At 42.1% G+C, this 26,902-nt stretch overlaps 1 protein-coding gene across 2 annotated transcripts; it reads left to right on the top strand.

The window, feature by feature from the left end:
• Positions 1 to 5,928: 5,928 nt before the first annotated feature.
• Positions 5,929 to 25,191, top strand: dusp5 (dual specificity phosphatase 5). Of its 2 annotated transcripts, XM_063071235.1 has the most exons (4): positions 5,929 to 6,415; positions 10,237 to 10,376; positions 19,517 to 19,736; positions 22,037 to 25,191. In XM_063071235.1, the coding sequence occupies exons 1-4, from the start codon at positions 6,052 to 6,054 to the stop codon at positions 22,429 to 22,431; spliced, it is 1,119 nt and encodes a 372-aa protein (XP_062927305.1). In that variant the 5' UTR covers positions 5,929 to 6,051; the 3' UTR covers positions 22,432 to 25,191. The 2 variants fall into 2 exon arrangements, with proteins under 2 accessions (XP_062927305.1, XP_062927306.1); XM_063071236.1 differs by lacking the exons at positions 19,517 to 19,736; positions 22,037 to 25,191 and adding an exon at positions 11,989 to 12,202.
• The last annotated feature ends 1,711 nt before the right edge of the window (positions 25,192 to 26,902 follow it).

Here is a 26,902-nt window from a genome sequence, read left to right as displayed (position 1 = left end):
AGCATCTGCAGAAGGAAGAGCAATTAATAGTTGGGTGTGGCTTTACCAACAGCATGTTCTGGCCGTCCTAACACGTCAATGGTATTAGTAATTTCATTGAATTGCTCAGGTATTGTTTGCTTATGATCAAACATGCACTAAGTAGAATTTTATTCGGTACCTCCTACTCCTAATAAAGTGGCCACTGAGTGTATGTTTGTGGTCTTCATGCTGCTGTAGTTCATCTGCTACAATGTTCAACATGTTGCTTGTCCAGAGATGCTCTTCCGAACACCACTGTTGAAACGTGTAATTATTTGAGTTACTGTCGTCAATGTTCCCACTAAATTTTTTACAGAGCAGACCATTGCACTGAGCAAGAAATGCTTACACAGCCTGAAAACTGTGCAGCACTTTAAATTTTTAAGTGTTATGAAAATTTCAGCTGTGCAGGGTGAATGCTATGTGCACTGGAGCATGCAGCCGTGCATCTCAGAGAGAACAGTGACTCCCTGGCCATTCTCTTCTGATTTCTCTCATTAACAAGGTCCACAGAAATGATGCTCACTGGATTTTTGTTTTTTTTTTGTTTTTTGCTCCATTGTCTACAAACTCTAGGGGCAGTTGTGTGTGAAAATCCCAGGAGATCAGCAGTTTCTGAGATACTCAAACCACCCCATCTGGCACCGATAATAATTTTATGGTCGAAGTCATTTGGAGTAAATTTCCTCCTCATTCTGATGTTTCTTCTGAATAACAGCTGATCATCTTGACCATGTCTACGTGCCTTTATGCATTGAATTGCTGCTACATGATTGGCTGATTAGATATTTGCCTTAACAAGCAGGTGTACCTAATAAAGTGGTCACTGTAATGCTTGCTTAAGGGAGAACCATGTCTTCAGAGGGAGCTTTGCGCAAGCTCAGGGACAGCCGTGAACAGCATTGTTTTAGTTACCAGTTAGGAGTTACCAGGAAAAGCTTCAGTGCATCCAAGGCAATTGTGTAAATTTTCACCTTGTTCTTCTTGTGAAGCCAGTTTCCTATTTCACTTATTTTCAGTTACACTGCACTTTGCTTTCAGTCGACACTCTGCACTCTTGAAGGAACGTAATTAATGTAAGTTCATTAGAGACCTACAGCAAAACTGTTAACTAAATGGAGATTCTATATTGGTGAGTTTGCTATGGTCATCCATAATTTCATTTCCTCACCTCCTGCCACAATGGTGTGGCGTTCTTCATCTGGGTGTTTGAACAATCTGAGTTTGCAGTAGATACCTTCTTGAGCTCACTATTTGTTTTTAGCACCATCTGGTCCCCTTGGCTCGTGCTGCCTTTCAGCAACATGCCAATGCCTGGAGAGGTTACAGTATTTAAATTCAATAATAGTGTGTTTCATGTGTACTCTTCTTTGATGTTGTTAAAGAAAGACCAAGCAGACAGTTGGTCAGATGCAGACAGACGTGAGTTATTAAGTCAGTTTTGTTGTGAGATACAGTAAATGTCTGTTGCAGCAGGTATAATTGAACTTATTTAATTCAAACAAGATTATTGATATTCTTTGGTAATATAAAATAATCAATGTTAAATTGCCTATATCATTGAGACTGCATTAACAGATCAGCCCTGACTCTCCAAATTTATTGGAGCACATTTGATTAAAGGCTTGTGCTGCCTGGCTGTGCTGACTGATCTGGCTGCATTGCAGCCTGCTATGGAAACAACAATGCCTGAGAACAGTGGTGGTTACAGCCCAATCCATCGCAGACAAAGCCCTCCCCACCAATTCAGTGCACCTACACAGATGTTGTCACAAGAAAACAGCATCCATCATGAAGGACATCCACCGTCCAAGCCATGCTCTCTTCTCACAGGTTCAGGAGCTTTCGATCCCACACAACCAGGTTCAGGAATAATCATTATCCTTCAACCGTCAGGCTCCTGAACCAGTGTGGAAAACTTTAGTCGCTCTCAACTGACTCAACAACCTGTGAACTCACTTCCAACTTGTCAACTCATGTTGTCAGTATTATTTATTTACCTGTTTGTTTGTTTGTTTACTTATTTGTTTATTTTATTTGAACAGTTTGTCTTCTTTGGCACATTGGATGTTCATTAGTCTTTATGTGTAGTTGCTCATTGATTTTGTTATTGTGTTTCTTTGTTCTACTATGAATGCCTACAAGAAAATAAATCTCAAAGTAGTATCTGGTGACATATGTACTTTGATAATGAATTTACTTTGAACTTTGAACTTTTGACTGTGTGCGTCATTTCTTACCGTCGACACTTGCAAGGGGAAGGACTCGGCACTATCGGTGGAATGGGTGAGAACACTGGACATATATTATCCTGATTAAGCTTAAGTATGTATAGACCAGCATATAATGGTGATTATAGAACCGTAGTCACCCACCCTATTCCTACCAAAAAAAGGACAAAATAGAGCCGACATTGTAAATGCATTGTTTTCTAGCAATTCCTTGTATGTGAAAATGAAAATAAATCTCAGGGTAGTAAGAAGATAGGGAGAGGCCCACCTGCCCCTTTCGTCCTTCTCTGCTCTTCAACAAAATCTTCTGTCTCAGCTCCACTTTTTGGCACCACATATATCCTCTAATGCCCAGAATATTCAGAAGTATATAAACCTAATGACCGAACAAGCACGCATCACCAGGGCAGGGTATTCCAAAGATTCAGCACTATTCGCGTGTCCAAAACAGCCCGGTGTTTGTTCTAAGACAGTGGGAGCTGGTTTGCCACCCTTCGACCAAGGGAAACATGCTTGCGACATCTATGCTGTTGAACCTTGAAAGAATTCTGTATTTTTTCATGCGTACCCATAAATTCTTCAGCGTTGGAAGACACAAGCCTAGTCAACCCAATCCATCCTCATATGGTAAAACTGTCATCTCAGAAACCAGTCTGGTGAACCTCCATCATACCCATTCTGTGGCACTCTTTTTGAGGTAAGAAGACCAGGTGCCCTCTCATGAAGGCCCTATATAAATTCAGTAAAATATCATTATTCTTATCACTTAAATCCTCTTGTAGTAAAACCAACATGTCAATTCCCTTCTAAATTGGCTTTTCACCTCTTATAACCAATTCCCAGTACAAGCCACTACCTTATCCACAATTGCATGTGCTGTAATCTTGTTAACTAACCTTCTGAAAGGGATTTTATAAAAAAAAATTAAAGTTTAAATACACCACATCCACTAGTTGTCCCTTATCTTTCTTACCATCAGGCTCTTGAACCAAAGGGATAATTTCACTCAACTTCACTTGCCCCATCAATGAACTGTTCCCACAATCTATGGACTCCATTTCAAGGACTCTTTATCTCATGTTCTTGATATTTGTTTACTTATTTATCTATTTATTTATTTATTTATTTGATTGTTTATTTATTTATTTATTATCTCATTTGTAAAATTTATTTTTATATTTGCACAGCATATTGTCTTTTATACACTTGGTGCAGTCTTTCATTGATTCTATTATGGTTATTAAATTTATTGAGTATGCCCACAAAAAAATGATCTTAGGATTGTACACTGTATATAGTCACATATATGTACTTGGGTAATAAATTTCCTTTAAACTAGCCACAACCTCACTGTGAATCATCATGGGAAGTCACAGGATTCCTCTTTTTTGTTATAATAACATTCTTTCTTATAAAGCTTGTGTAAAGTTTATGTTCTATTTAGGTTTGTTTCCCTTGTGAATGCTGCTTATCTGCTTATGCCTCTTCCATAATCCTGACCGCAGTTTACATACCACCAGCGGCTGACTCTAATCAAATGACGGAGATACTATTGATGACATCTCCAAACAAGTGACAGTCCAGCCTGACACATTTCAAATCATAGTCGGGAACTTCAACCAGGCTGTTTGAAGAAAATCTTGTCCAATTACCATCAGCATATAACCTGTAGCACCAGAGGTCCCAACACACTAGACCGTTGTTATACTAAGATAAGGAATGCCTACCATTCCTTGGCCAGACTGCATTTCGATAACTTAGATCACTTCTCCTACCTGCATACAGGCAGAGGCTGAGGAGCAAAGCTCCAGATATTAGAACAACAAAGGGGTAGCTGCAGGAGGCAGAGCGACATCTATGGAATTGTTTCGAGTCAGTGGACTAAACCATGTTCAAGGACATGTATGGATCTGAATGAATACACTGTGGTTGTCACAGACTTTATTAAAACAGTGTACCCCCACAAAATCATTCAGTCTTCCCCAACCATAAGTGCTGGCTGAACCATGAGATCTGCAATCTTCTGAGGGTCATATCAGAAGCAATCAAGTCTGGTGACCAAGAAAGTAACAAGAGGTCAAGATATGATCTGCAGGAACGTCTCACAGGCGAAATGGCAATTCAATACTAAGTTTAAATCAACGAAAGATACTCAACAGTTGCCGCAGGGTTTGAATACCTCTTATAAGGTTAAATCAGGCAACATAGGTGACAACGGGGCTTCAATTCCAGATGAGCTCAATGCCTTCTGTGCTCCCTTTGACCATCAAAACATGAGGAGCTATCACAAACTCCAACAGCCCCTGACCATCCTGTGATTTCAGTCACAGGAAAGCAGCATCCATCATCAGGGACTCCCACCACCCAGGTCACACTCTCCTCTCACTGCTGCCATCAGGAAGGAGGTACAGGAGCCTCAGAACTCACACTACCAGGTTCAGGAACAGATATTACCCCTCAACCATCAGGTTCTTGAACCAAAGGGGATAACCGCACTCAACTTCACTCACCCCATCACTGAAATGTTCCCACAATCTATGGACTCACTTTCAAGGACTTTTCATCTCATGTTTTTGATATTTATAACTTATTTATTTTTTTGTACTTGCACAGTTTGTTGTCAAGAAAATGAAATTCAGGTTTGTACATGGTGATATATATGTACTTCGATAATAAATTCACTTAGAACTTTGAAGGAAACTTTTCGTGATACCTAATGACCTTGACACTGTTCACACTGACTGTGTTTAGTACTGTCATTATTGGTTAAATATCTGTTGTTGCATCCTTTATTGTCGGTGCTGGAAACGTGAAAGAGAAAATGTTGGAAACATCCGACTAATTAATCACTGATAGAATGAGTAAGAATTGGGAGAAATGAACCAGTCAGAATCTTTTATCCCCGGAGTAGCAATTGCGATGAGAGGGGAAACGTTTGAGATAGATGCAAGCTTTTTCTTACGCAGAGAGCGGTAGGAGCCTGGAATCAACTCCCGGTTGGCGGTGTAAGCAGATACAAGTGGTACTTAAGTGGCCTTTAGATAGATAGAGGAAAGAGATCACGTACAGGAAGATGTAGTTTTATTTGCATTGCCTTCGGCACTGAATGGCCTGTTCTGGGCGTTCTGTGGTCTATGTCTCTGAGAGTGCCCAGCCTGCAGTGTGATCGCCCCGTCCGCTGCTTGGATTTCCAACATGTTTATCATGTGGCATATCATGGTTTCATCATACAAGGGTCATCTTGCCACTTCCCCAACACTGCACGATGCCAACACAAACTGCCGACCAGCACTGATGATGCACCTCAAAGGAACTGCGTGGGTGACGCAGTTCCTTCACGTTTTGGTTCATCCAGTTTTGTATGTGTAGGTGAGCTAATTCTGATGCATACACATATCCTTTCAAATTTTCAGTGGGAAAAATCCGTATTGCTTCTCCTTGACTAACTGCGAGTGAGTAAGTGCACCACCTCCCGCCTCCTATCTTCCAACCCTTAAGCAACAGCGGAGGAGGAGGGTAGGCGTCAACCTTGGATCCAAATATGGAAATCTGATTACGTTGTATTCCGTATATGGATTCCATATGGCGTCACACGCCCATATATGGGCATCTACGTCGCTCCGGCACTTATAAATGCCACTAGGGGGAATTCACCCTTCCCAGAACCTTGATTAGTAACAGCCTTAAACCACGGAGAGTAGGCGACTTTTCTCCGTGGTGTAAAATTCCAATTTCCTTTTAAAAAAATCTGAACTTGAAGACAAAGTTGTTTTTAGAAAACAGTAGATAGTATTTAATCATGACAGTTTCCGCGATCGACAGCCAACGCTTAAACAAAGTCCTTCGGAAACAAAGAGGCAGGAACCTGATCCTGGACTGTAGACCGTTTTTGTCCTTCGCCGCGTCTCACGTTCGCGGTTCGCACAGCGTGAACCTGAATTCGGTGGTGGTGAGAAGATCCAAAGGTGGCCCGGTTCCTCTGCAGTTCATCATCCCGGACGAGAAAGCCAGAGCCCGGCTTCGAGAAGGCAGGGTGTCCACTGTGGTGATACTGGACGAGAGAACTTCGCAGAAGCAGAGACTGAGCAAAGACAGTACGGCGCAGAACGTGTTAAACACGTTAACTGCTGTCATATCAACGGCCAAAATATATTTTCTCAAAGGTGAGATCGGGATGCAAATCATGCACGTTTAACATATTTTACCGCGGCGGAATTTTCTCCAGTTCGATACTAGAATTTATTTATTTGGATCGCGTCCCCTTCCCAAATTCTAGGATTATCAGGTTAGTTCAGGGATCGCTGGCAATTTACAGTTACGTACATGCTTGCTTTTGGAGTGAAATCGTGGATACAGCGATCACATTTACAATGTTCCCCGGGTTATTATTAAATTTCCCGGAATATTGTAACAGACCATGGAATGCTGCCGATCCATAGCTATCTTTTTTATATCACAATTTACCACGGCTTACTGCCATTTCCGACACTGAAATGGTACAGTTTTGCGTAACGAAGCTCAGCAAACTAACTGATCGGCGATTTTTCACTCCGGGTTGTTCTTGCCGCGGAGTTTGTGTGCGTAGCATAGCGTTCTTTCAATTGTATGGCGTAACTTTATACCAGGAGCTTTGAGATAGTAACTGGAGAAAGCTTTCGGAGATTGCAGTCCCCTGCGAGAAGCGGGAACTAAAAGAATGTATCATTGCCCATACTATAAATGTGAACCCGGGGTTAGATTATGAAATGAAATGCTTTTGGACTGAATGTAATGGAAGCAGGATCGGGAAATGCAAAACAAACCGGAATAAATGTTTCAGGTGTGACTGTTCACATCACACCACACCAAAAGCTAACTCAACCCTGGGACAGTCACATCATCCAGTCTGGCTCTAAATCATGAGGTTTGGGCCCTCTCCGTTTACAATACTCCAGCACCTATTTGACCTACCCCCCCCCCCCCCAGGTGGGGAGGGGAGGGGATGAAGGCCTTGGAGGAAAGTTGAGTTCATCTTTGCTTTGGCAAAACACCATCAGAGATATTAAACTTAAAGCCTCTAATCCATAAACCTTCTGCTAGAAGGTCTACTATATGGAATCTCTGGTTCATAGAAATCTAGAAACATACAGCCCATTGCACCCAGGCTAGGAAGCAGATTGCATGATGTCTATATTTTACAGCACAATAGAATGCAATGATAGTCACCGGTGAAGTCATTTTTTTGACTCATGGAAGGAAAATTCAGTGGAGTTCCGTCCCTGAAGATAGGGGGCGACCCGATCCCAGTTCATTGTCACACCGTACATCAGTGATATGGTTCCACTGGATTTGGCAATTTGAAGGAAAGGATATGTGTGGATGTGGTGACTAACTGGTGGGCAGAAAGATGATGTTGTTGCCTGAATGGAAGAGGAAGTATAGGTGACTGTTTCTACGAGTATCTGAGTAGATTTGGGGATGTCTGATCCCAGAAGCACTGAATGCTGTCAGCCACCATTTCAAGACAAATTACAGTAAAATGACCTGTAAGATATTGTTTCTTTATTAAAATTGGTAGAAATTAGATGAATTTCAGTCCCCCAATTACCACACAACAGGTAAAAATTAACACTGCGTATTTAAACTGGTATCTAGGAATGTGGAAATCCTACATGTCTGTTTGGGAGCCTTTTATGAAGCAAAAAGATATTCTGTTTTTTGCCAGTCCTTGATGCCAGACTGGTGAGCAATGATATACCAGTCAGTAGACAAAAATCCAGAGAAGTCACTGCATGAATGGTAACTTTAGGAACCCAACCGGAGAGAGATGTTTAGAAATCAAGCAGTGCTATTTCTCCATCCCTCATTCCTTTACTTTTCAAGACAACGATCCAGTTCTCCTTGTGGCTAACTTCCCATCTGTATCCTTGCTAGAGCTCATCCCACAGAGATTTAGACTTTTCTGAAAAGAAGATTCTACTTGGGAAGTCAAGTGAAATATGAAAGAGTTTACTGGATGGCAGATGTGATCTCTGTGTAAATTTGTGGGCGAATATTATTATGTTATTGAATGTGTCACAGTAGTTGGTATAAAGAGATAATTATGAACGGTTTACTTGAAGGCATTTACATTCCGTATGGGGAGGAAGCATTGTTAGCTTGTAAATCTGAGTCACTCCTAGGTGGACTATAAAACTCTCCATACAGTCCAGTTGGTAATTAGAATTTAGGGCTGACATGAAGTTTTTATGATTGGGTATATACAGTACTGTGCAATATTGTTTAAAAAAAAAACAAAACATGGTGATAAAAGATGAGATATCTGTACATCCTTCCCAGAAAGTTTTCCACACCCTGCCAGCTAAATATTTCCGTCAACAGTAGAATCTACAGAGACGTGACTGTCGGTGGCTTTGGGTTCTTTAGATTATTTCTCACTAGAAAGCTTTTGAGTTCAGTTTAAAATGGGCTCAAATTACTCTATCATCAATTTCTTTGTAACACAGCTTGAAATCCTTCATTAGAGTCACTGAGCACTACAGCAAAGAACAAGCTCTTTAACCCATCTAGTCCATGCTGAACTGTTACTCTGCCCACTCCCATTGAGTTGCACCTGGACCATAGCCCCCCTTGCACACCCATGTCCATATACGGTACATATCCAAACTTTACTTAAATGATGAAATCAAACCACATCCACCAGTTCTTCTGCTAGCTTCTTCCACACTCGCCACCCTCTGAATGTAAAGGTTCCCCGTAAACCTTTCACCCTTAACCTACGACATCTGGTTCCAGTTTCACACAACTCAGTGGAAAGGCCTACTTGTGTTTACCCTTTCTGTAACCCTCAGTGGACTTGACTAAGAGCAGATTTTTATTTTATAATCTTCTGAAGCCCATCACTCCTACAGGGGCATAGGCTGCCGACAGCAGCTCATCAGTGTCCTTTGTCCTGGCCCAAAGGAAATGTCCATTTCAAACCCATCTATACGACTTCTCCCAGGGAGGAGGTCTTTGGAGCTTCTGTTGGTGTTTCTGTAGCTCCGGGTTTTTACAGAATGGGGTTATTAGCTTCATGCCCATCCCTCCTCCTTTCATAGCCAAGTTTGAGACCATCCATGGCAGACTTTCATTTTCCAGTAGACTAACATAATTCAATTACCTCTTTCAGCCAATTTGGTGAGTTCGATACCAAATGCTTCAGTTGTTAATGTATTATTGGTAATGATAAATTTGCTGCTGCGAAGCACATGAGGATTTTATTTAGAAGATTAGAAGTTTATATAAATGTAAATTGTTGGAGTACTAAATTAAACTAACGCTAAGGGCATTAATAGCATTGTGTTCCATACAGTGCTGACCTCTCAGTTAACTGTCTTTTTCCATTACCACTTTCCACTTGTCTTCAATAGTTCCTCCCCAAATTTGGATTTATATCCAGTTTTCTCATGTTTTGAGAGTTTGATCACTAACTTTCTTGTTTGCAATATTGTGCTTAGCAGAAGCAACAATAGAAGAAGGCTTCTTTCTATTCTGTAATACATGTTATGACATTTTCCTTGCCCTATCGCAAGCATTTGGCTTGGTGAGACCTACATCCCTTTAACAAGAGAAAAGATGTGAATGTAAAAACATTGAGTATTAACTCTCAATGCCAAGAGTTGGAATATTTGGGTTTTCTTATTCACAAAGGTTTGTATTTCCATTTTTGAAAGAGCAGATAGAAGCATCGGGGCAGCACAGTAGCGTAGTGGTTAGCGTAACACTATGACAGCACCACCAACGTGGGTTCAATTCCACACTGACTAGGGAGTTTCTACATTCTCTCCGTGACTGCCTAGGTTTCCTCCAGGTGCTCCAACTTCCTCCTACATTCCGCCTACGTACAGGTTATTAGGTGAATTGATCACTTGGGTGGGCTGGAAGGCTGTATGTATCTCTAAATGAGAACAAATAAATAAAGCACACATTCATGTAATTTTTCTTCTTTGATCTTTGATTGTAGGGGGGTATGAAGATTTTCACTCTCAGTATCCAGAGTGCTGCACGGAGCTGGAACAAGGCTTGAACTACTCCAGTCTGCAAGAAGCTGATGCAAGCCGTTCAAACCAGCTTGAAAACCCCTGCAGGCCAGCCTACGATCAGGTGTGTACGGTGGAAGAATAGACGCACTGAACCCTTTGCTGAGGGAACGGACTAACTTTATAGTACATTTCCTTTGAAAAGTGCTACAAAAGAGGAAACAGTATCAGACATAGTTGTTTTTCAAAAGCCACTGTGGGTAATTGTCACCACAGCATGACATCACTCCACCATAATTGGGTACAGATAAATGTGTACTACACAGAAGGTTGGTGTTTCCTGAATCAAAAACCAAGTGAATGGGTGATGTGGCAAAGGTATTTTTTAAAATCATAATTCAATTCCTGTTTCCCAAAGGTTTTGAACATGCTATCTTATGGGTTTTCTGATTCGTTTGTCTTCACTATTTACCTTCTGATTTGCATAACTGGTTATATTCCCACAATTCTTGGATTACATCATACGGACAGGCGGTGGCAGTGGACATTTAAACAGTTCTGTTCAGACAAACAACTTAGTGAGAATTAACAAATGCTTTGCTTTTAAAGAGACCCAAATTTTTCAAAAATGATGGTTCAATCCAAAGTTTGATATGTTTATTTTTTTAATATAATTTTTATTGAGTTTTCAAAATGAATACATGAAAAGATAGTGTCTACCTTCCCCCCCCCCATGTATAGTCCTACCTAAAAAAGAAGAAGAAGAAAAAAAAAGAAGAACCGCTTGGGTGTTGGAAGGTTTCCACATGCTCCATGGAGTTCAAAATAAATTTGGTATACTTATTCGTTACTTTCCCCAAGGGACCAAGATCTTTATCGGAGCACTTAAATATGCCATCCTATCTTTTGTAAATAAGGGCGCCAAATATTCAAAAATGTTACATATTTATCTCTTAAATTATAAGTAATTTTTTCAAGTGGAATAGAACTAGCCATTTCATTATTCCAACTAGCCATTTCTTATTTTTGACGGGACTGAAGCATTGCTACAGATGGCTCTTTGCCCATCTGTAACCATTTTTGAGAAGGAGGGGTTGCTATACCAGCTTTGTGAATTGCTGCAGTCCTCAGCTGAAGCTACTCCCACAGTCCTGTTGGGAAATAAGTTCTGGCATTTAGACCCATGAAGGACCAGTAATCTATTTCCAGTAAGTACTTGAAGGTGAACGTGCAGTTGACTGTGTTCACACGTGCTCACTGCCCTTGTCCTTCTTGTGGTATTTGTAATTGTGGGTTCGTGGGCTGCTGTCAGGGGAGTGTGGACAAGTAACGGCTGTGTGGTTTGCAGATGCCACATATTGCAACTGTGTTCACCAGTGAAAGGCTGGAAGAATGCTTAGAGTGGAGGATGATCCACCTGCCCTGGGTGGCGTTGAGGTTCTTGAGTATCATTGTAGCTGCAATCATTAGGGCAGATTGAGAACTTCTCTTCCTTTCCTGAGTTGTGCTACATAGATAGTGCAAAGGCCTTGGGCTGTGAGGAGGTGAGTCCTTTGCCACAGTGTATCCAGTATCAGACCTTCGCCTGTGGCTGCACTGATAATGGTTTCTGGTTAATGCCCAGCCCTAGGAGTTTGGTAGCGGAGCATTTGGAAATAGTGCGAAAATAAACATCAAGGGTATGTGCAAGAGTCTCTCATGTGTCATTCATTATCTTCTTCCTGCATGCTTTTTAGGTCTTGCTGGACAGTCTATTTGCTGAGGAGTTGCAAATGGACTTGAACACTTTGCAGTCACCTGCGTCCATCTGGCTTTATGATGGAGGGAAGGTCCTTGATGAAGCAGTTTAAAATGGTTGGGCCCAGTCAAAGCTCTGATGTCATGAGGATGGGTTAATTGACCTCCAACTACTTCAACCATCTTGTTTTGTGTAAACTGTAACTCCAACCACTGGAGTGTTTTCTACCTGATGTCCTTTGACTTCAGTTGTTTGATGCATTGATGTCAGGGGCCAGCTCTGGTACTCAACATTTTAGTTCATATTGGGACCAAGCCCATCGTGAGGTTTGGGGAAAAGTGATCGTGTTGAAACCCAAGTTAGCAAAGTTTAGCTGGTTTTTGGTAAGTGACTCTTGTTAGTACTATTATCAACATTTTCATTACTTTTCTGATGATTGCACCAATGAAAGTGCCCTTCACCCTCCAATCATCATTCGGATCACAATAATGCTGACAGCAACAGAAATGTATTTTTCTCATGAAAGGCACAATTGACATAAAACTGCAATATATATTTCCCCCATTCCCTTTTTCTGCAATTGCTCTGGCATCCACTCCAGTTCTGAGGTGGCTGATGAGGTGGAGATGGAGCAGGAGTTGCTTATCCGGGCAGGTTGGGGAGGGGGTGAGAGTTCACGCTCTCCACAGTTTTCACTCGGCTTCTCTACACTCGTAGGGAGAATATTTGGGGTTTGAATGCATCCCACTGCTACTTGTCTCTTTTGAGGGAGCCATAGGCGAGGGATTACCACAGGCAGTAAGGATGTTGTAGGCTTCCCAGCAGACACTGAGCATATTCTCTTCCTTGATTGGGCTTTGAGCTGAGTCAATCTTTCAGGGGTCTTATGATGAGTAAGCAAAGACTACAGGTTACCCTTCAGAGGTAGCTGGGTTGAGTTAAAGATTCGGTGCTGGGAATATTGTTCTGGGAGAGGGTGTTGGTTCATATATTCTGCCTGTGAATCTTGGAAGATTTGCACGGTATTGGCCACATCTGCAGATGACACAAAGGTTGGTGCTGTTGTGGATAGTGTAGAAGGCTGTCATAGGCTACAGTGAGACATTGATAGGATGCAGAGCTGGGCTGAGAAGTGGTAGACGGAGTTCAACCCAGAAGATTCTGAAGTGAACACAAAGAATTCTGCAGATGCTGGAAATTCAAGCAACACACATCAAAGTTGCTGGTGAACGCAGCAGACCAGGCAGCATCTCTAGGAAGAGGTACAGTCGACGTTTCGGGCAGATTCTGAAGTGATTCACTTTGGAAGATTGAACTTGAAGGAAGAATATAGGATAAATGTTAGGATTCTTCACGGTGTGGAGGAACAGAGGGACCTTGGGGTCCATGTCCTCAGTGTTGCAGGGTGGCAGATATTGCGATGGCCTTCAGTAGTCAGGGGATTGAGTTCAAGAGCCATGAGGTCGTGTTGCGGCTCTATAAAACCCTGATAGACCACACTTGAGATTTGTGTTCATTACAGGAAGGATGTGGAAGCTTTACAGAGGATCCAGAGGAGATTCACCAGGATGCTGCCTGGATCAGAGATAGCATGTCTTGTGAGGATAGGCTGAGTGAGCTGGGGCTTTTCTTTTTGGAGCAAAGGAAGATGGGAGGCGACCTGATGGAGATGTACAAGACGATAGGAAGAATAGATCGAGTGGACATCAGAGCTTTTTAATCACGGGGTGGAAATGGCTAATATGAGAGGGTGTAATTCTAAGGTGATTAGCGGAAAGTATAACAGAATATCACAGTTAGGTTTGTACACACAGAGTGGTGGATGCATGGAATGTGCTGCCAGGAGTGGTGGCAGAGGCAGATACATTAAGGACATTTAAGAGACTCTTAGTTAGATATGAGGATGATAGAAAAATGTGGAGCTACTGTATGTGGGAAGGAAGAATTAGACTGAGCTTCAAGTGAATTAAAGGGTTGGCACAACATTGTGGGCTGAAGGGCCTGTACTGTACTGTTCTATATGTTATGTTCTGTCACTGTGGCATCTTGAGATGGTGCAATAGGTCTCTGAAGTGTACAGGAGTGCAGGGAATACTTAATGGCCCTTAGGTTCTGCTGGATATGAGCTCCTGATTTTCAAAGACTCCTTAAGTATTAGACAACAGCTGAGACAGTTAAAAGAGTTCTAGGAGATTAAGCTCCATCTATATATCAAAGCTAACCTAGGCAATTGGGCAAAGTGCATGAAATGGTTACTGCATCGGATGAGTATTCAAATCCATTTACTGATAATCTAGTTACTCATGTCTCCAGACCGGATGTTGTGAAGTCCCATGATTATAATTGAGTTGATACCAATGGAACAAGCCTGTAACAACATTAACATTTAAAGTAATTTCAGCATACATTTGCCTCTGATTAGTGTACAATTAAATTAATATTTAATATCATAATTAACTTAAGGAAATAAATTCTTCCTAGCCATTTCCTCTGGACTGGACTCCCTGATGTCACGCCAAATCAATCCTACAGCTAAGTGGAGGGAATCTGGAATCAGTATTATAGCTTTAGCCGGAGATCAAACTGGAACTCATGAGACTGGAAATGATTGATCTAATAATGTACATCAGACTATTGTTGATAATGCAAGTAGAAAACTTTTCCCACTTGTTAATTCAGATCAAATTCTCTTTTTAAACTGAACAGTAAAGACACCCACTTCCACCTCCGGTCAACATGACAGAATGTATTAACAGACTCTTATCCAGGAGTGGCCAACTTTAACCCCACATACATTCTTTCATGCTGCAACTGAATTTGTGTCTGAAAGTTTAGAAAAATTACATATAGCACCTGTTATAAAACTGCCTTCCTCTATCTTGGCTTTCCTAGGAGATCTGATATTATCTTTAAAATAAAAGTGATCTTTCTCTCTTCAGGGTCAGCTATTTATTGTTCAAAACTTCTCCTGTCCAGACTGTAAGTGATTGTTGCATTTAGCATATTGTCCAAGAAGTTCTTTCTCAGTACAGGTTTGGGTTTGTGATATTTTTTAAGAGCGATCCCATTTAAGTTATTAAAGCACTGTGCAGGATCAGCAGTCTTGGGTTTCTGGGCAATCCCTATTCATCTATTTCCTTTTACTGCACTCAGGCCCAGGACTAGTCACTTACCAGGTTAGAGGAAACGGTTTAAACTTTAAGTCGACATTTTTCGGCAGATCCAAGATGGATGAAAATTGTTCCTCAGTTTTATTTAAGATGTTGGAATGGTTGGGGGGTGGGAATCAAATTAAAGCGGCTAGGTGTGAGGAGGTTAGTTCACAACAGAGGGATGGGAACCAGTGCAGAGAGACAGAGGAGTGTAAAGTGAGCGTAGAAGCAAAAAGTACAAAGGGGAAAAGTAAAAGTGGCAGGCCGACAAATCCAGGGCAAGCATTAAAAAGGGCTAAGAGAGTTGTAAAAGAGCGCCTGAAGGCTTTATGTGTCAATGCAAGGAGCATTCGTAATAAGGTGGATGAATTGAAAGTGCAGATTGTTATTAATGATTATGATATAGTTGGGATCACAGAGACATGGCTCCAGGGTGACCAGGGATGGGAGCTCAACGTTCAGGGATATTCAATATTCAGGAGGGATAGACACGAAGGAAGGGGAGGTGGGGTGGCGTTGCTGGTTAAAAAAGAGATTAACGCAATAGAAAGGAAGGACATAAGCCGGGAAGATGTGGAATCGATATGGGTAGAGCTGCGTAACACTAAGGGGCAGAAGACGCTGCTGGGAGTTGTGTACAGGCCACCTAACAGTAGTAGTGAGGTCGGAGATGGTATTAAACAGGAAATTAGAAATGTGTGCAATAAAGGAACAGCAGTTATAATGGGTGACTTCAATCTACATGTAGACTGGGTGAACCAAATTGGTAAAGGTGCTGAGGAAGAGGATTTCTTGGAATGTATGCGGGATGGTTTTTTGAACCAACATGTCGAGGAACCGACTAGAGAGCAGGCTATTCTGGACTGGGTTTTGAGCAATGAGGAAGGGTTAATTAGCGATCTTGTCGTGAGAGGCCCCTTGGGTAAGAGTGACCATAATATGGTGGAATTCTTCATTAACATGGAGAGTGACGTAGTTAATTCAGAAACAAAGGTTCTGAACTTAAAGAGGGGTAACTTTGAAGGTATGAGACATGAATTAGCTAAGATAGACTGGCAAATGACACTTCAAGGATTGACGGTGGATATGCAATGGCAGGCATTTAAAGGTTGCATGGATGAACTACAACAATTGTTCATCCCAGTTTGGCAAAAGAATAAATCAAGGAAGGTAGTGCACCCGTGGCTGACAAGAGAAATTAGGGATAGTATCAATTCCAAAGAAGTAGCATACAAATTAGCCAGAGAAAGTGGCTCACCTGAGGACTGGGAGAAATTCAGAGTTCAGCAGAGGAGGACAAAGGGCTTAATTAGGAAGGGGAAAAAAGATTATGAGAGAAAACTGGCAGAGAACATAAAAACGGACTGTAAAAGCTTTTATAGATATGTAAAAAGGAAAAGACTGATAAAGACAAATGTAGGTCCCCTGCAAACAGAAACAGGTGAATTGATTATGGGGAGCAAGGACATGGCAGACCAATTGAATAATTACTTTGGTTCTGTCTTCACTAAGGAGGACATAAATAATCTTCCAGAAATAGTAAGGGACAGAGGGTCCAGTGAGATGGAGGAACTGAGCGAAATACATGTTAGTAGGGAAGTGGTGTTAGGTAAATTGAAGGGATTGAAGGCAGATAAATCCCCAGGGCCAGATGGTCTGCATCCCAGAGTGCTTAAGGAAGTGGCCCAAGAAATAGTGGATGCATTAGTGATAATTTTTCAAAACTCGTTAGATTCTGGACTAGTTCCTGAGGATTGGAGGGTGGCTAATGTAACCCCACTTTTTAAAAAAGGAGGGAGAGAGAAACCGGGGAATTATAGGCCGGTTAGCCTAACGTCGGTGGTGGGGAAACTGCTGGAGTCAGTTATCAAGGATGTGATAACAGCACATTTGGAAAGCGGTGAAATGATCGGACAAAGTCAGCATGGATTTGTGAAAGGAAAATCATGTCTGACGAATCTCATAGAATTTTTTGAGGATGTAACTAGTAGAGTGGATAGGGGAGAACCAGTGGATGTGGTATATTTGGATTTTCAAAAGGCTTTTGACAAGGTCCCACACAGGAGATTAGTGTGCAAACTTAAAGCACATGGTATTGGGGGTAAGGTATTGGTGTGGGTGGAGAATTGGTTAGCAGACAGGAAGCAAAGAGTGGGAATAAACGGGACCTTTTCAGAATGGCAGGCGGTGACTAGTGGGGTACCGCAAGGCTCAGTGCTGGGACCCCAGTTGTTTACAATATATATTAATGACTTGGATGAGGGAATTAAATGCAGCATCTCCAAGTTTGCGGATGACACGAAGCTGGGTGGCAGTGTTAGCAGTGAGGAGGATGCTAAGAGGATGCAGGGTGACTTGGATAGGTTGGGTGAGTGGGCAAACTCATGGCAGATGCAATTTAATGTGGATAAATGTGAAGTTATCCACTTTGGTGGCAAAAATAGGAAAACAGATTATTATCTGAATGGTGGCCGATTAGGAAAAGGGGAGGTGCAACGAGACCTGGGTGTCATTATACACCAGTCATTGAAAGTGGGCATGCAGGTACAGCAGGCGGTGAAAAAGGCGAACGGTATGCTGGCATTTATAGCGAGAGGATTCGAGTACAGGAGCAGGGAGGTACTACTGCAGTTGTACAAGGCCTTGGTGAGACCACACCTGGAGTATTGTGTGCAGTTTTGGTCCCCTAATCTGAGGAAAGACATCCTTGCCATAGAGGGAGTACAAAGAAGGTTCACCAGATTGATTCCTGGGATGGCAGGTCTTTCATATGAAGAAAGACTGGATGAACTGGGCTTGTACTCGTTGGAATTTAGAAGATTGAGGGGGGATCTGATTGAAACGTATAAGATCCTAAAGGGATTGGACAGGCTAGATGCGGGAAGATTGTTCCCGATGTTGGGGAGGTCTAGAACGAGGGGTCACAGTTTGAGGATAGAGGGGAAGCCTTTTAGGACCGAGGTTAGGAAAAACTTCTTCACACAGAGAGTGGTGAATCTGTGGAATTCTCTGCCACAGCAAACTGTTGAGGCCAGTTCATTAGCTATGTTTAAAAGGAAGTTAGATATGGCCCTTGTGGCTACAGGGGTCACGGGGTATGGAGGGAAGGCTGGGTTCTGAGTTGGATGATCAGCCATGATCATAATAAATGGCGGTGCAGGCTCGAAGGGCCGAATGGCCTACTCCTGCACCTATTTTCTATGTTTCTATGTTTCTATGTTGAAAATTGGACAAATTAATTTAACAAATTTCATTTAAACCAGGAGATAACTGCAACATACAATGTCTTTTATTTTCACTCCCTTTCTAGTTCTGCCTGAGTGCATAGATGAGGCACTTGCTCTAAAAATGCCACAATATAATCTGCATCAGACAATAATGGCCCAGTGAGATTTCTACTTTGTTTGTTTTTCCCTTCCTGTATGGATGCACCTGGTCCCTGGTTGACCCATCACAGTAATGGTGTGACTAACAATAAACACAATATTGCAAATGCACCCATCATTCAACACAGCAAATTGTTCAAGAGATCTGATAGCTGCAGTTATGAAAACAGGCTAAGAGCAGCTTCTAAAGCCAGCAGGAAGTAGGTAGGAGAAGAAGCTGAGTGGGATAAGTGTAAACACAATATAAATGTGAAATGTTTGCACTGTAATAGTCAAACGAAACTTGCCCAAAAAGCACATCGATAACAAATGCTCCAGATGAATAATTTCATCCTGTTTCATATTGTTCTGCTCAGCCAGACAGATCATCACAGTGGGTCACTTATGCCTAATGATGTTAGCTTGCATGTGCCCACGCAGCTAAAATTGTTGGCCACTTTAACAGGACGTGAGCGGATGTGGCTGATGTCTCTTTCTCGGCACTGTCTGTTCATTTAATTATCAGCATCACAGGATAGAGATCTACAGCCACCTCTAGAGATTGTTTACCATTTTGTTTTTCCGATTTTGAAGCAGTTGGTTGGAGCACTGATTTCCTCATGTCAATGCTAATGTAGTTCATGTTTATGCTCTATTTTTATTCTGGATTGAATCCACTTTGAATTCATTATAGAACATGAATGGGGAATGGAGCAAGGCAGAGTGTTGAGATGGTTAATATATGTCAGAAAGTAATAATCATACATGGAAATTACTTGGTTAGGCTAAAATACTTCTTTGTCTGATGATGGGTTTCCATTTGTGAGAAAACCACCTTCCATAAGCTGGGTCTAGACCATTACTCTCTGTGGTCTAGAAATCCACAGGAAAATAAATAATGACAAAACCATTTGTGAGCTGCCTTAATCAGCTTTTGGTACGCATGAGGTTTTGTGCTACCATGTTGTTCAAATTGTTATTTACCTTCTTCGTTTTCTTCAATTTCCAGGGGAAGCCTGTGGAGATTCTGCCTTTTTTATACTTGGGCAGTGCTTACCATGCCTCAAGACCAGACTTCTTAGATGATCTCCACATCACTGCTTTGCTAAATGTCTCCCGGAGCTGTGCAGAATACTTCAAAAGCAATTATCTTTACAAGTTCATCCCTGTAGAAGACAGTGCTTCGGCAGATATAAGTTCCCATTTCCAGGAAGCAATAGACTTCATTGGTATGTACCAATTGTGTAGATTTTTGTCTTTATCCATTATTTAATGTTTATTTTAAGGCACTTATTGGCATGGATTCAATGCCAGAATTGAGAATTACCTTTGATCAATATCATGATTCTATCAATTAAAAGCCTCATTTTCATACAGATTATAGGCCTTTCAGATTTCTAACTATTGGTTCAATGAGATTTCTGTCACATTCTGCAGAAAACTACAATGGAAATGCCTGTCTAAGACCATTATATAAGTGGCCAAAGAAAAGGGGACATTTCAATGTGGATTAATATTGACAATCCTTGTTTTTCTCTCCACTGAAGACTAATTCTATGAGCCATTGGGAGACACAAGAAGCTGCAGATTCTGGAATCTGGAGCAACTCAGTGGGCTGAGTAGCATCTGTGGGGGTAAAGGAATGGTAGACACTTCCATTCACAACCCTACATCAGGACCAGGGACAATCCCTTTCCCCTCCCCTCCCCACCCATCAGATGCTGCTTGACCTGCTTAAATCCTTGAGCAGATTGTTGATCTTTGAACCATTTCGCTTGATTCCAAAATCAGTTTTGCTAATAATTGACCAGAGTTCAAATGTGGATCTAAAATATCAAACACAAGAGACTCTGCGGATGCTGGAAACCCAGAGCAACACACACACACAGAATACTGGAGGAACTCAGCAGGTCAGGTAGCATCTATGGAAATGAACAAAGAGTCAATGTTTTGGGGCCGAGACCTGATCCACCATTTTGCAGAGCTATTTATTCCAACATGATAAACCAGCACAAGGACTATGGTTCTTGCAAAATAATGATTAAGCTGTTCCTCCCATTCTTTTGATGAACAGTTGATATTTCGGGCCAAGACCTTTCAGGAATCCTTATGGTCTTAAGAAGGTCTTGGCTCATAATGTGAACTCTTTATTCCTGTCCATAGGAAATTTATTCCTTTCCTGACCAACGGAGTTCCTCCAGTACGGGTTACTCTAAAATATAGAATTAGTTCTAACTTGACTCTAATTGTTCAATGAGGCTTAGGGTTTCTATAAGCAGTGCGATAGTGGGGTTTCTTACAAGTGACATATCGTAGAGTAGAGAAGAGTGAGTTTTATGTTTGACTGCTCATCACCTATTTTGTGTGTACTTGGTTCTGTCATCAGTTACTCAAAATGGGAAGTATTCTGCTCCTGAGCACTGTGATATTGAATAGAACAAAGTTCAGAATAGATGTCCATAATGACGATAGGTTGAGTGAGCTAGGGTTTTTCTCTTTGGAGCAAACGATGATGAGAGGTGACTTGATAGAGGTGTACAAGATGATGAAAGGCATAGGTAGAGTGGACAACCAGAGCCTTTTTCCCAGGGTAGAAATGACTAAAATGAGCAGCCATAGTTTTAAGGCGATAGCAGGAAAGTATAAGAGGGATGTCAGAGGTAGGATTTTTATACAGAGAGTGGTAGGTACGTGGAATTCTCTGCCATGGTGGTGGTAGAGACGGATACATTAGAGACAATAGAGAAGTTCCCAGATAGGCACCTGGATGAAAGAAAAATGGAGGGTTATGTGGGAGGGAAGGGATAGTTTGATTTTAGTGTAGATTAAAGGGGTTGGCACACCATTGAGGGCCGAAGAGCCTGTACTGTGCTATATAACAGAATCAGAACTAATTATTGAAATTCCAGGCATCTGGTTCCCAGGCATCTGATCATTCATAATATCCAGCAAGCATGTGCAACAATTGAAAAACAGGTTCAATTGTTCTTTGATATAATGAAATTCTTATAGTTGATCAGGAATACCTACTTCCAAAAATGTGACAGTTGTTAAATGAATGCCTTGAACCACAGCAATGCAAAATCATCCTATGTTTAATCCACGGTCACTAGAGATTAACAGTAGACCTATTACTAGTCTCAATGACTAGTAACTACAGGAGGAAATAAAGTGAGACATTCTTTCCATACCTGTTCACCAGGCAATGACTTCTTTTAAAGAAAAAAAGTTAGCTTTATTTGTGACATGTATATTGGAATGTTGAAACTTACAGTGAAATGTGTTGTTTCAGTCAAAATAAACGGGTGATAATTGTATTCGGCAGCCCGTGCTTCTGACACCAACATAGCATGCCCACAACTTACTCACTCTAATTGTATGCCATTGGAATGTGGGAGGAAACTGGTTGTTTTGTACCTCTTGACTAAAGCATACTTAGCTGAAAACTTATTGAATGGAGTGTACAGGCAAGTCACATTTTAGAAAACAACTTAACCATGATTTAACTTAAGCCAATGTTATGTTGCAGATCACGTGAGACACACAGGAGGGAAGGTTCTAGTCCACTGTGAAGCAGGAGTCTCTCGGTCACCCACGATCTGCTTAGCCTATCTAATGAAAAGCAAGCAACTACGACTGGAGGAAGCCTTTGACTACATCAAAGAGCGAAGAAGTACGATTTCTCCAAATTTTGGATTTATGAACCAGCTACTACATTATGAATCTGAAATGCTCCCCCTTACCCACACCATCAGTTCTTGTAAAAGAGACACAGCGTCCTGCTCTGCAGAGGAATTGACCTACAACAAAAGTTTGGACAGTTCAGTTTTTTCCTTTCCCAGTTCACTCTTAAGTACAGTGCCAATCCCAGCACCAGGTCATCAGTTTGAATTCAGTCCAATAAAGGTATCGCTTTCGTGCTGAAACACAGCATGCCAGAAACTGTAAAGTGGAGAAACACAAAAATGCTGACATCAGGTGATGGAGAACCTTGACTGCTTTTCTTCCGCAATACGTTGTGCTGACGGTGTTTGTTCAATTTCAACCAAGTCAGCTCAGCACATTTTCTGCTGACACGTAACTCGTTACCAATGAAATGGAAAAGGCAGTGTAACTTTGGAGCATCGTCTTTGCTGTTACATGTCTACGTAGTGTGATTGAGCTAAGGCCTTCCAATCTTTTATGTCTCATATGTTCTGAGCACATGAACACAAACCAAAGCTGATTTCAACAGTATAATCTGTTTCTACATTTACACCACCGTGTTCACTTCAGGTCCATGTGTCTCAAACAATTGCATGAACAGTCATATGTGTGATATTAAACAAGGTAAAATACCAATAAATGTTTTTTTCCCCCTATGAAAACAACCATAATATGAAAGAACAGGAGGAACAACTACAAATCTTAATCACCATTGTTCAAGAACTAGAATCCCTGTGCTTCTTTACCATCTTATAATAAATGGCTGGTACAAAACACTGGTCAGGCAGCATTTACGGAAAGGAATAAAGAGTCGACCCTTTAGCGCCCTTCTTGATTTCCGATGCAGGGTCTTTGCCAGAAATCCATAGACGCTGCCTGACCTGCTGAGCTTCTCCAGCATTTTGTGTGCACTGCTCTGGATTTCCAGCATCTACAGAACCTCTTGTGTTTTAGAATAAATGCCTCTTTTAGTTTACGCAACCAGTTCAAACAAAACCTATGTGAAACGAAAACTAATTCAATTGAAATAAGCTTTTACCCCAAGCATCAAGTTTTATCTGATTCTGTGATAACAAAATATTTTCTTGCATGGAATCAGAGATTTCAAATGCTTGAAGTCTAATCTAATTGAAAGAAAAGTTTTCATGTACCGTTGTTTGCATCTACGGATGTCCTGCCAGAGTTTGCTGCCAATTCCTTTGTTTCTCAGGTGCAGCCACTGTTGTAACATAATTAGCAGCCAATGTTGTACATAGCTTGATTCCACAATCAGACATTGGGTGAATCTTCAGTTCATCTGTTATGGTTGATTGATAAACCGTGGTTGGAACACCATGAGAGCTCCTTGGTCTTCTTCAGATGGGTCTTGATTTGATCTCATTGATAAAAGGAACCCACTTCAGGATGTCAAGTGTTAAGATCAGTAGTTGGACATGAAGCCCTGAACTGCTGAACTGCTGACAAAGTTAGTTTGGTTCCTCCTTTACAGAAATCCTGGTATTTATTTGTATTTATAATTTGTTTTTGGGTTAGGATTATGGAAGTTGGTAATAAACACCATAATCTTCTGCTCACTCAAGTAGCACATCACTGTTATCCTGGCTCCTCTAAGGTCCAGGGAAGAATAGGGTTTAAAACATTCCTTCCTCTACCTGTGTGGCTGAACTTCAATGGACTGATCCTCTCCCATGCAAATAGAAATCAAGCCACTAATAGCCACCTGGGGTCAGCCAGTGTGGGGGTGAATGATACCAGCAGTAACCTCGTGAATATCTTACAGCACTCATTCATTCGTTATATGCCGTGTTGTATGATGTGGACGATCATGGTCTTCCCATGACCAGGATTGTTCTTGGCAAATTTTTCTACAGAAGTGGTTTGCCATTGCCTTCTTCTGGGCATTGTCTTTACAAGAGTGGTGACCTCAGTCATTATCAATACTCTTCAGAGATTGTCTGCCTGGCGTCAGTGGTCACATAACCAGGATTTGTGATGTGCACCAGCTGCTCATCCGACCATCCACTACCTGCTCCCATGACTTCATGTGACCCTGATCCAGTCAGGGGGGAGGGTGTTAAGCAGGCTCTGCACCTTGTCCAAGGGTGACCTACAGGCTAGGGGAGGGAAGGAGCGCCTTACGCCTTCTTGCTAGAGACCTTTCTCCATCACACCATCCTCTTACCAAACTGCTACCTCTAAAACATTAAAAGTAAAATAAGTGTTAATATAACCTTGGTGCTCTCTACACTAACAGCGTTGTTGAATCCTGTGTTTCATTATTTCAGCTGTCCTACTGAAATGAGACTACAATAGAGTTGGAGGTATTGTTGTCAAGTTTATCTCATGACCCTGTGAGGTACTGTATACAACCCGTGAGCTACAGTATGTGGAAATACTTTCAGGGAAAGTTGCAATATCCTCTTGTAAATGAGCAATACATTTTGGGAATATGTGCAGTGGTGTTTATTTGTATGTCTTCTTGTACAACATCAATAAAACAAGGTTTCAAAAGAAATAAAAAAAGATCCAAATCAATAAAGACTATATATCCTTCTCGCTAATATCCACTGCTGAAAAAGTGAGACAGCAAGTTCTTGGGGTAGGAGCTTCTCGTGAACAACGTAAAAATATGGACACACCTGAGACTGCTGGTAATAGCACTAAGGTTGTAATAGCATACAGTGGTCAACATTTCCAGGGATATAGCAAGTTCTCCTTCAGGTCTGAATTGCAGCTTTCATGTAAACCTGCCCACTTTCCTGGCCACCATCACCACCTCCCCCGGTCTTTCCAATTCCAACCCCATCGCCAACCGCAGATCCACCTGTATTCTTGGCCCATGTTCCAGATCCAATCCCAACAACAAGACCATCCTTGTTTCTGACCTCTGGTGTTCCCAACTGCTGCAGGTTTCAGTTGATTCTATTATGGTTATTATTATATTATGCTTTATTGAGTATGCCCACCAGACAATGAATCTCAGGGTTGTATGTGCTGGCATATACATATATACTTCGATAATAAATTTACTTTGAACTTTGAACTTTGAAACTTGTGTGTAGAAGGATTCATAGATGGTAAATCAATGGTTAACTACAACTTAGTAACTATCACAAAACCAGCCACTTTGAAAAGAGATGAATGTCATTTCCCAGCTACGTTTACCAAAACTGCTCTAATAAAGAAATTTCAGTATGGAGTTGCCTCAGTGGTCAAAGCCCCAAGATCAGTAAGTCTGGAGGTCGAAGCCCCTGTATCAGTGAGTCTGGAGTTAGAGGCCCCTGTATCAGCGAGTCTGAAGGTCGAAGCCCCTCTATCAGCGAGTCTGGAGGTCGAAGCCCCTGTATCAGCGAGTCTGGAGTTAGAGGCCCCTGTATCAGCGAGTCTGGAGGTTGAAGCCCCTGTATCAGCGAGTCTGGAGTTAGAGGCCCCTGTATCAGTGAGTTTGAAGGTCGAAGCCCCTCTATCAGCGAGTCTGGAGGTCGAAGCCCCTGTATCAGCAAGTCTGGAGTTAGAGGCCCCTGTATCAGCGAGTCTGGAGGTCGAAGCTCCTGTATCAGCGAGTCTGGAGTTAGAGGCCCCTGTATCAGCGAGTCTGGAGGTTGAAGCCCCTGTATCAGCGAGTCTGGAGTTAGAGGCCCCTGTATCAGTGAGTCTGAAGGTCGAAGCCCCTCTATCAGCGAGTCTGGAGGTCGAGGCCCCTGTATCAGTGAGTCTGAAGGTCGAAGCCCCTCTATCAGCGAGTCTGGAGGTCGAAGCCCCTCTATCAGCGAGTCTGGAGGTCGAAGCCCCTGTATCAGTGAGTCTGGAGGTCGAAGCCCCTCTATCAGCGAGTCTGGAGGTCGAAGCCCCTGTATCAGTGAGTCTGGAGTTAGAGGCCCCTGTATCAGCGAGTCTGGAGGTCGAAGCCCCTGTATCAGCGAGTCTGGAGTTAGAGGCCCCTGTATCAGCGAGTCTGGAGGTTGAAGCCCCTCTATCAGCGAGTCTGGAGGTCGAAGCCCCTGTATCAGTGAGTCTGAAGGTCGAAGCCCCTCTATCAGCGAGTCTGGAGGTCGAAGCCCCTCTATCAGCGAGTCTGGAGGTCGAAGCCCCTGTACCAGCAAGACTGGAGGTCGAAGCCCAATCTCTGTGAGCCAGGGTCATTGTCTGGAGGTCAAAGGCCCAGAGGAACTTGTCCTGGGGTTGGAAGCCAGCTCTGTGTGTGTGGGTGGGGTGGTGGGAGAGGGGTTTTTTCTGTTGTTGCTTGCACGTTGGCTGTATGTTGTTCTGCTGAACACTGTGGACAAGCTATGTTGGCACCAGGATGTGTGGTGACACTTGCGGGCTGCTCCCAGCACATCCTCTGTTTGTGTTGGATGCTAATGAACATGACACTTTTCACTGTACGTTTTGATGTACATGTAATTAGTAAATAAATCTACATCTAAATTAGCTAGATTCAACTGCTTATATACTCAAGGGTCGGTGATAGATTCAACAATGAGTCATTTAATCCTCTGTCAGAAAAACTGAAAACAAGCTGCTGTGTACACTTGTGACCACCACCCTGTTTCCTGCTCTCCTCCCTCAATTAAACCCCAACAAGGCTGCAGTCAAAGGCATCCATTTGAATCAGCTTCCATTCAACTTGCATGCCGTATCTGTCATTTATAAACGATTGCAGGACTTGCTATTAGTGAGAAAATAATGA

The sequence above is a fragment of the Mobula hypostoma genome, chromosome 19 (assembly GCF_963921235.1).
Source record: "Mobula hypostoma chromosome 19, sMobHyp1.1, whole genome shotgun sequence".
Classification (NCBI taxonomy): Eukaryota; Metazoa; Chordata; class Chondrichthyes; order Myliobatiformes; family Myliobatidae; genus Mobula; species Mobula hypostoma.
The sequence above is the reverse complement of the archived record's forward strand: the minus strand, read 5'-3'. Positions and strand labels throughout refer to the sequence as shown.